At 41.1% G+C, this 10,906-nt stretch overlaps 1 protein-coding gene across 2 annotated transcripts in view; it reads right to left on the bottom strand.

Annotated features, from left to right (window-relative positions):
- TP53BP1 (tumor protein p53 binding protein 1) overlaps nucleotides 1-10,906 on the bottom strand; it is a 137,329-nt gene that overhangs the window by 11,950 nt on the left and 114,473 nt on the right. For both annotated transcript variants that reach the window (XM_006831718.1, XM_006831719.1), the window contains 4 exons: nucleotides 10,464-10,616; nucleotides 6,082-6,353; nucleotides 5,260-5,409; nucleotides 4,540-4,970 (listed from right to left, as the gene is read on the bottom strand). In XM_006831718.1, coding sequence (XP_006831781.1) covers nucleotides 4,540-4,970; nucleotides 5,260-5,409; nucleotides 6,082-6,353; nucleotides 10,464-10,616 — 1,006 coding nt within the window. The remainder of the gene's footprint in view (nucleotides 1-4,539; nucleotides 4,971-5,259; nucleotides 5,410-6,081; nucleotides 6,354-10,463; nucleotides 10,617-10,906) is intronic.

The following is a 10,906-nucleotide window of genomic DNA, read 5'->3' as shown; positions in this document are numbered from 1 at the left end:
TCTGTTCTTCTAGCCACTTCAGGCTGGTCTGCCTGTCCTTTCAAGTGGAACTTTCCCACCTCTGAAGAATTTTCTGGATGTGGTTCAGGATTCTACCTATAGTCTTATGTATGCAGGAAGCCTCCTTCACTGGGCACGTTGTGGCCCCATTTTAGGTATTCTGTCGTTTGATTTCTTGACTGCTAGTTCCATGAGTGTTTATAGTTGATCCAGAAAGAATGAAGTCCTTGACAACTTCAGTCTTTTCTCTGTTGATAAGAAGGCTGTTTATGGTCCAGTGGTGAGGATTTTTGTTTTCTTTACACATTGAGATGTAATCCATACCAAAGGCTGTGCTCTTTGATCGTCATCAGTAAATGTGTTAAGTCCTCTTCACTTTCAGCAAGCAACATTGTATCATCTACATATCTCAGGTTGTTAATAAGTCTTCCTCCAGTCCTGATATCACGTTTTTCTTCATATAACCCAGCTTCTCAGATTATTTGCTCAGCATACAGGCTGAATAAGTATGGTGAAAAAATACAACCTTGTCACACACCTTTCTTAATTTTAAACCATTCAGTATTCCTATGTCCTTTTCAAACAACTGCCTCTTGGTCCAGGTACAGATTCCTCATGTATATATATACATTTATGCCACAGAATCATCTTTTCTCCTCTAACTTACATCTCTACTGCCAAATTAAATCTCAAAGACCCTCCCCAAGCAAAAAGAAGCCCAAGGCCTATAGTACACATCACAGCACTGAACAAAGAACAAAGAAGAGTACAGTGCTGGCACTATTCACTTGAGTTTCTGGGACATGAAATCCCCATCTCTAATGTCCTGATTTTATGTGGAATGCAAAGGTTGGGAGCAAAGAGGAAGGATCAGTAGTTGGGAAAATATGGTCTTGGTGATAGAAATGATGCTGGAGAATGCATGATGGAATTCTGCTAAACCAATGATTTGTTTATTTCAAATACCTTCTATAGATGACTATACACATGGATCTCGCCAGATGGAATACACAGATATCAAATTGACTACATCTGTGGAAAGGGACGATGGAAAAGCTCCATATCATCAGTGAAAACAAGGCTAGGGGCAGACTGTGGAACAAACCATCAATTACTGATATGCAAATTCAAACTGAAGCTTAAGAAAATGAAAACAAGTCCATGAGAGCCAAAATATGACCTTGAACTTACCCCACCTGAATTTAGAGATTATCTGAAGAACAGATTTGATGTATTAAACACTAAAGACCAAAGAGCAAAAGAGTTGTGGGATGACATCAAGAACATCATACATGAAGAAAGCAAAAAGTCATTGAGAAGACAACAAAGAAGGAAAAGGTCAAAATGGATGTCAGAAGAGACTCCGTAACATGCTCTGCAGCATAGAGATGCTAAAGCAAATGGAAGAAATGAGGAGGTCCAAGAGCTGAACAGAAAATTTCAAAGATCAGCTCGAGAAGATAAAGCCAAATATTATAACAAAATGTGCAATGATCTGCAATCGGAAAACCAAAAAGGAACAACACGCTCAGCGTGTCTCAAGCTGGGGAAACTGAAGAAAAAAATCCAAACCTCAACTTTCATTATTGAAAGATTCTCTGGGCAAATTATTGAATGATACATAAAGCATCAAGATAAGATGGAAGGAATACACAGAGACATTGTACCAAAAGTAAATGGTTAATATTCAACCATTTCAAGAGATACCATATGATCAAGAGCCAATGATACTCAGGGAGGAAGTCCAAAGTGCACTGAAGGAATTGACAAAGAACAAGGCACCAGGAATTGATGGAATAAAAACTGAAATCTTTCAAGAAAATGAGGCGGCACAGGAGGCACTCACTCATCTCTGTCAAGAAATTTGGAAGACAACTATCTGGTTGACTGATTGGAAGAGATCAATATTTGTGCCCATTCCAAAGAGAGGTGACCCAATGGAATGCGGAAATCATTGGACAATCTCTTTGGTATCTCAAGCGAGTAAAGTTTTGCTAAAGGTAATACAGAAAATGGCTACAATCATACATTGACAGAGAACTTCCAGAGGTTCAAGCTGGATTCAGAAGAGGCCGTGGAACGAGAGATATCATTGCTGATGTCTGATGGATCTTGGCTGAAAGCAGAGAATATCAGAAAGATGTTTACCTGTGCTTTATTGACTATGCAAAGGCTTTCGATTGTGTGGATCATGACAAGCTATGGACAACATTGAGAAGTATGAGTATTCCAAAACACTTAATTGTACTTCTGAGAAATCTGTACGTGGACCAAGAAGCAGTTGTCCAAACAGAGCATGGGAACACTGAATGTTTTAAAATTGGGAAAGGTGTGCAACAAAGTTGTGTTCTTTTACCATACTTATTCAACCTGTATGCTGAGCAAATAATATGAGAAGCTGGGTTATATGAAGAAAAACGTGGCATCAGGATTGGAGGAAGACTCATTAACAACCTGCGATATACAGACGATACAGCCTTGCTTGCTGAAAGTGAAGAGGACTTAAAATACTGATGAAGATCAAAGAGCACACAGCCTTCGGTATGGATTACATCTCAATGTAAATAAAGCAAATATCCTCACCACTGGACCAATAAACAACATTCTTTTCAATGGAGAAAAGATTGAAGTTGTCAAGGATTTCATTCTTCTTGGATCAACTATCAAAACTCGCAGAAGCAGCAGTCAAGAGATCAGACAACATATTGCATTAGGCAAATCTGCTGCACAGGAACTTTTTAAAGTATTGAAGAGCAGAGATGTCAGCTTGAAGACTAAGGTGCGCCTGACTCAAGCCATGTTATTTTCAATAACCTCATATGGATGCAAAAGCTGGACAGTGAATAAGGAAGATTGTAGAAGAATTGATGCCTTTGAATTGTGGTGTTGGAGGAGAATACTGAAAGTGCCATGGGCTGCCAAAAGAACCAACAGATCTGTTTTGGAAGAAGTGCAGCCAGAGTGCTCCTTAGAGGCCAAGATGGCCAAACTTTGTCTCTCATACTTTGGACACATTGTCAGGAGGGAACAGTCGCTAGAGAAGAATATCATGCTTGGTAAGATGGAGGATCAGAGAAAAAGAGGAAGACCCCCAACGAGATGGATTGGCCACGTGGCAGCATTGATGCACTCAAGTGTGGCAACAGTGGTGAGGTTGGCCCAGGATCGCACATTGTTTCATTTTGCTGTGCATAGGGTCACTATGAGTCAGTTCCAACTCGATGGCACCTAACAACTACAACAATGTACTGATCCTCTCTGGATAAAAAATGATCTGCCTTTGTTTAAAGAGGGCCAAATGAGGTTCTCCATGCGTGATTTTCACACTTGACAAAACAACCAATACACTTAAAAGACACAATAAAGCATGCTGTACTCCCAATTGGTGCCTCAGATAGCGAAGGGTGTCATCCAGAGACAGAAGGCAGAGTGGTCCATTTCACAATGAAACCAAAAAGCAAATAGCAACAACTACTAAGAGGAAAGGCTTCCAAATCACAAACGAGCCAGTATTATTTTGCCCATTATATTCCACTCCTTGTTTTGTTCAAGGATAAAGTATCTTCCAATAGGTTCACAGAAAGAAGACAATAGACACAAAGAATCAATACATGAAACAGCAACCACACATACAAATCTCTCACCACCACCAATACAGAAAGCGGGCAGCAAGTGCAAGAGCATACAAACACAGCATGAATAACTTCTTCCTAACCAAACATCTAAATTATCTGCTATAGGCACCTACTGGCGTCCTATCAAAATAGGTAGTAAGTTTAAAACTCAGGGTGAAAGAATAGTATAAGGGAAAATAGTAACTTTAAAGTGAAGAAACCAGGGAGATTCTACCTTACTCAAGTGATATAAATTAACATCACCAGTCACGGCATGTGGATATCATGCCCCCGATATGGTGTGATGACAAGGACACTTAACTTGTGACATTTAAAAAAAAATCCATAGTCCCATTCTAATCATGAAGACACTAGAGAAACTCAGATTGAGGAGCAGTACATAAAACACCTGACCAGTACTCCACAAAACTATCAAGGTCTTGAAAAGCAAGAAAAAAAAACCAACAAATAGTCAAGGCCCAGAGGAGACTAAGGAGAGCTGAGCAGGGTACTAGGACACACCGGAGTATTCTAGAACAGAAATGGAACATTATGGAAAACTGGTGAAGTCCAAATAGAGCCTCAAGTTTAGTTAACAGCAATGTACCAAGACTGGTTTCTTATTTTGACATATGTATCTTGTTAATTAATACAAGATGTTAACAACAGAAGAACCTGGGTGAGAAATACATAGATCATTGTACCATCTTGGTAACTTTTCTGTAAATCTGTAGTTATTCCTAACCCAAAAGTTTATTTTAAAAAACAGAAGTGAGAGTAATCAATATTGTCAGAACGGAATTCCTGGCTTTAGAAGTCCCAAAAGAGTAATTAAGGCAAAGTGAATGGTTTTGGTAATTTCTGACAGAATCCAACATTGCCCCAGGGCACCATGAATCTCCACAAATTGTGCTAATTATATTACCTGCACTGAAATATTCATCCTCCGAGAGGGCTGTCACTTCAGTGTCCAGTGGGATGGGGTCACACAGTAGAATGTCTTTGCCCAACACATCACACTCGTACCCATCATCAAAGAGCAATTTATATTTCCCAGCTCCAACATCTCGTGTGATTTTCCCGGAGTAAAAATAGCCATTGGATGACCACTTAGCTACAACACGGAGCCCTACAAAGCTGTTCCCTGGAGAGGAGGTATCTAAGCCATCAGAGGGGCCAGAAGCAGCCTGAAAAGGAATCTCGGGAGAGTCACTGCGCCGCAAAGCACCAGCACCCGTGTCAGCTCGTCTGCTGGAATCTGGTACTCGGGACACAATCCGGGTAAAGGATTTATCTTCTGGTGTCATGTTGGGTGAAATGTCCTCTATGCCCATGGGGCCAGATACAGCTGTTTCTCTGAAGAAAGATAAAAAATAGGAAAAGGCAGTGAGAAAAAAAAAGGAGAGAATATATGTACACATACCACCAATTAATTTCCCAATTCTTTTTCCATGGATCTTGTGAGCCCGTTCTTTGATGTTCCCATCACAGGCATGAGCCTGGTCTTTCACTCTGATCCCTGCCCACTCCCCAGTCAATGTGGGTCCCTTTTTCTCCCTCTTCATACCCCCACATACTCTCTACTCCCCTCTCTTCTCTCTATTCCATTTTTTTCCTACACAAGTCTCTCACACTACCCGGGTACCTGGTTCCAGTGGTCCGAGAAGGCGGGCGGCCCCTTCGCCCGCGCCCACGAGGCGTGACTGGAGCTTTCCCTCCCTGTCTGATGCCAAGGCCCGCATCACCATCCTCCTCACACACTGGCGCCCCTGTCTGACTGACCCCTTTTCTAGGACTAGAGAATGAAGACAAGTTAGTCTGATTGCACCTGCTACTGAATCCTTTCTTCACAAAGTCTCCCCTTGGCCCTCAGACTATATGCCAGGCCAACAGGGTCTCCAGGGCAGCAGGAAGCTGTTCCACACACCCACCACCAAAATCTCAGCCAGGAAGTAGGCAGAGGAGGATAACAAGCAAAGGACTTTTTCTTCTACGCAAGCCTATTCCTTCTTAACCAAACTTCCTACTGCTGCCCTCCAAAACAGCACACTCATTTCTCCTCTGCCCTCTCCTCTACTTTAGGCTCTGGAAACCTGCAGAGGACAAAACAAAAAGCTAGGGGAAGCATCCAGTTGGGACCATTATCCCATACTTTCTATATTCCCAACCCAAACACTTGTAGGCTACAAAATAGGGCGATGGTAGAAGCATCTTCCCTTACCCTACAGCATCCTTAAAGTACCATCACCTGTTTTTCCACATTTTCTCAGGGGCTTCTTTACCAATAAAGTCTACCTCCCATAGGGCTCCACCCTACCTCCCATGCAAACCCAAAACAGGACAAGAACAAATGAGGAACAAGAGTCGATTTATCCTAGGAGGAAGGCAGGGCAGATTTCCATTTCTCCCCCTCTCCTGTGATATTAACACAGCAGCAGCCCTGCCCCTCTGGAGACCCTGTCTGCACCTCAGTTTTCCTGGGCCTCCTCGAGAGCTGGGTAAGGCAAAATCTGCGGGTTCTGTCCCGCCACTTTTCACTTTGAGTAGGCCGGCTCCTCTTCCTGAGCTGCCACTGCTGTGCATGGCTGAGAGACTTGTCCCACTTGATGTGTGCAGTAAGCTGGATGCTTTGGAGGAGAATGAGCTGATGTCCCCCAGGTCACCAGAGGAGCCCCCAGTCTGTGAAGGAGAAACTTCAGTTTCACACTCCTGACATTCTATAACTGGCTCTTCAGTCTCCTGAAAAGAAAAATGGATATAGAAGCTAAAAGAAGCCATAGTAACATAATGCTAATGTGCTGGAAGGAAAATCCTAGAGACAAGAAAAGTAGGAATCAGGAGGAAACTTTCTGGAATATACCCTAAATCTTGTTTGGAGAAGTGGTTAGTTACATGTGTATATAAATTGTTAAAATCTACTGAACTGGAAAAAAAAAAAAAAAATCTTTAAAGGCTACCCATCAAAGTAGAAGATAAATAACCTAAAATATTTTCTATGATATACAAACCTCTTAAATCCATGGGTTCTTACCAATCTCTCTAGTATCCTCTCTATTTCCCACCCTATGTTGTTGTTGGTAAGTACTGTGGAGTCGGTTCTGACTCATAGTGACCCTGATCACAGTTTCCGAGGCTGTAAACCTTTATGGGAGCAGAACACCTCATCTTTCTCCTGCAGAACCACTGGTAGTTTCGAACTGCTGACCTTGAGGTTGGCAGCCCGACTCGTAACCACTACGCTACCAGAGCCAAGTTGAGCTTCAAGGTAATCAGTAAGCGATGTCCTTCTGTCCTATTCTCCAGCATTATCTGCCACACTGTTTTGAGCACTCTTTTTTTGTGAGGGATTTTAGATTGCTGTGGGCTGCATCCTCTCTTTCTAACAGGCTCTTTCCAAACCTGAACCACAACAATCAAGATCTGGACTTGTTGCATATCAACTCTAAGCTCCTGGACAACAGGGACACTGTCCTTTATCCTCATAGTCTATAGACCTCACTGGTAAAAAATGAACCAAAATTCCAATAAATTACAAAAGAAAACAAGAATAAGGGAAGATAAAGTATTTCATAGTTATGTTTTTCTTCCTTTCTTAAGCATGGAATAGCATTATACTTCGGATTGTTTCCTAGAGTTCTCTGAATCTGTGATCTGGCCTCAGCGATCTGCCCACCTTCATTCTGCTACACATCTTCCTAAGTGCTGCCCACCAAGTAGACTATTCCCTCCTGTGTACTCTGTTACTTTTCCTCAACAAGCCTTCTACATAGAATGCCCTTTCCCCTTATTTCCCAATACTGAAAACCTTTCATGCCCAACTCAAACACTGCCTCATCTACACTTTATTAAAATTGCCTTCAGATGAGTCTCTTCCTCCTCTGAGCTACTATGATATATGCCCTTCTTCTGAGGCATATATATATATATGTATATATAAAATGTTGTTGTTATGTGCCGTGGAGTCGGTTCCGACTCATAGCGACCCTGTACAGGGTTTCCGAGGCTGGAAATCTTTACAGGAGCAGAAAGCCTCATCTTTCTCCCATGGAACAGCTGGTAGTTTTGAACTGCTGACCTTGTGGCTCACAGCCCGATTCGTAACCACTACGCTACCAGACCTATATATATATATATATGTATGTATGTATGTATATATGTATATATATATGTATGTATGTATATATGTATGTATATATGTATGTATGTATATATGTATGTATATATGTATATATACACACATATATACACACATATACATATATATATATATAATGTTTTCCTGTGAATTATGATAGTTTACATGAGGAACATTAGCTTTATATTCATCCTATCATATATCATTTCATTGCCATGGTTACAATCGCCTCCATGCATTACCAACCAACCAAAGGGTATACCCTGCAAGCCTGCCCACCGGTCGTTGGCACACAGTCCCTCTCTCCCTCTCTGGGTCCAGAGTCCCCAGCCGCTCCATCTCTCCAAATCATCATCTCTGCCTCCATCTCCGGTGTCACTGTTTCTCTGGGTAGGGTCCCGCACTCCGTTCTTCTCCCTTGATGGTCCCAGGGACCTCCGCCTCCTAGACTGCAAAGTCAACCACTTCCCTCCTTTTGCTACAAAATGTCTACCTTTACATTTCCATCCCTCACAGTCAGTCCTGATAGCAATTATTCACTGTTGAGTCACAAGAGTCCTATCTCCCCATCTCCTTTCATCAGCCCCGCCCAGAGAGATTGGATACTACTCAGTGGAGATTCTACCTTCCTCAGCGCCCTCTGGATCTAGGCTCCCTCTTGAAATGAGGCAAGTATTTTTACTCTTCAGAGACAAGAATACTGTAATGTTAAGAAATGGAGGCTCTTGACCTAGCTGGGTTGAATTCTAGTTCCTCTATTAGTTGTCGTACCTTGAGCAAGTTAACTTCATCTGTAAAATAAGTGACTTAAAGTCATGAGAATAGTACTTGGTACATAGTCAGTAAACATTAGTCACTATTATCAATGTATTTAACCATAATAGTGCTGCCCAAATTATGTTCCACAGGGGCATAGTAAGTACTATTATTTTAAGTTCAGAGATCAAATAAGTATGGGAAATGCTGAGTTACACAGAATACAATACGTATTTTTACTAACGGACTTAATCGAACCTTCAATGTGGTAATAACCCACTCATACCCACGGCCATCAAGTCAATTCCAAATCATAGTGACCCTTTACAGGGTTTCTGAGGCGATAAATCTTTACAAGGCATCTTTCTCCCATGGAGTGCCCACCAAGGCTCCTTTGATGTGGTACTAGGCACGGTGAATTCCATTGGGAAGAAGGAATTATAGCATTTGGTGTTTCTCAAATTTATGTCTATGAAGCTTGTTTCCCCCTTTCAGAATATCTAGCAAGCCTGTTGTTTCCAGAAACATATTTTAGAAAGCACTGGTAGCGTAGTGGCTACAAATCGGGCTGTGAACTGCAAGCTCAGCAGTTTGAAACTACCAGCTGCTCCGCGAGACAATGGTGAGGCTTTCTGCTCCCGTAAAGATTTACAGTCTCAGAAACCCGGCACAGGGTTGCTATGAGTCGGAACCGACTCCACAGCACACTACCACCACCACCACCACCACCACCATATGAGATATTAAGTATGGTGGCACTGTAGGATAAGCACAGGATTGAGAATCACAAGGTAGACAGTTTAAGTCCACCTGCCACTCACAGGAAAAAGATGAGGCTTTCTGCTCCTGCAAAGATTTAAAAAACCTCGGAAGCCTATACAGGGTCACTATGAATTAAAACCAACTCGCCAGCACTTATAAACAACATATGAAATATTAAATGAAGTAACATGTATAATATCTAACATCGTATCTGGCAGAGTTCAATGTGGAGTGCAAACATTTTTCATAAAGGCAAATTATTTTTCTATAAGTTGCTAAGTTCAAAATTTTTCAAAATAGTAGTAACACTGAAAACTAAACTCCACAAAATAATGATGCTGAATCAATACTTCAAAGGAGTTTTTCTGGATTTGGTGTTCAATAAGTAAAGACAATTTCTCAAACTAATGGCAAATGTTATCTGACATCAGGGCTACAACGAACAGTAGTAATATGTTCCATTTAATACAACCATACACTAGAGTTTATTTCCCCATGGGCATAACTTTCTATATGGCTAGCAGGTAGAATTAAAGATCTGGGTGAATCTTTCAAAAACAAAGAAGGAAAAAAACAATTGTGCCTCCTATCAATTAATAAAATGACTCCCAGATCACAATTTGAGAAAATCTATCTAATCTCAGACAGTATTAGCTCTAAATAAAGTCAGCATGTGATGTTATCCAACATAACTGACAAAAAATGTTAATTCATTGATCCATAAAGAATTCCACTAAGAAGGGAAGCACATTTTGGAACCAACAGTTCCAAAATCACATGTGCGTAAAGACTAGGAAAGAACACAATGAGAAAACACATAAAAACTCAGGAGGAAACAATGACAAAACACATGCGGTTAAGCAGCAGAGTTTTAGATTTCATTCTTGTTTTCAGGAACTGAAAATAACATACACAATCTTCACACCTATATGTGAGAAAAATTTAGAGTTATCAATCTGTTCTTTATAGAAAAGGAAAGCAAGATAAAACTGGTTAAATAACTGGCTAAAGGTCAACAGAAAAATCAGTGTTGGGAAAGAGTCCCTAACCCAGTTCTAATCTTGTGGTCACTGCCCTTTTCGTGTTCTGATAAAGATGATAAAGGAAAACAAAGCATTAGTAGCTAGCTGCTCATAAGAAGTGAGGCAGAGTCATTTTTCTATGGAAAGAAAGTTGCCACAGAGACCCAGGGTTACCTCAGTTACTTTTCTTTCTACTTCTGTCCCATCCACGTAATATACATCTGTGATGACACGAGTGACAAGAGTGCGCACTTCACGGATTGTTCGCATGTGACGATGCAAGACATGGCCATGTGGAGGCTGAGGCATATCGAATTCTTCCTCTCCCTGTAATGTGAAAATAGCACACAAGAATGGGCCTCAATGCAAACCAACAGAATCACAAATCAACTTCATGACAAGCATTGTTCAAATTCCATGAATCTAATGTGACAAATTTTTCCGCTGCTTTTTCTATTCACCTAGAGAGGAGACCAACGATGGCTGATTGTAAAGCTAACTACTAAGAGGAGTTGTTAATCAGTATGACCTAAAATGATCTATTTCTGTCTAAATTGAAGTCTTTAGCACCTAGCACTTACCTCTAGGGTATTTAGGTAAACCTTTTTTTTTTTTTT

Source organism: Chrysochloris asiatica, unplaced genomic scaffold, assembly GCF_000296735.1.
Source record: "Chrysochloris asiatica unplaced genomic scaffold, ChrAsi1.0 scaffold00004, whole genome shotgun sequence".
Classification (NCBI taxonomy): Eukaryota; Metazoa; Chordata; class Mammalia; order Afrosoricida; family Chrysochloridae; genus Chrysochloris; species Chrysochloris asiatica.
Note: the sequence above shows the minus strand (reverse complement) of the source record. Positions and strands in the feature narration are given on the sequence as shown.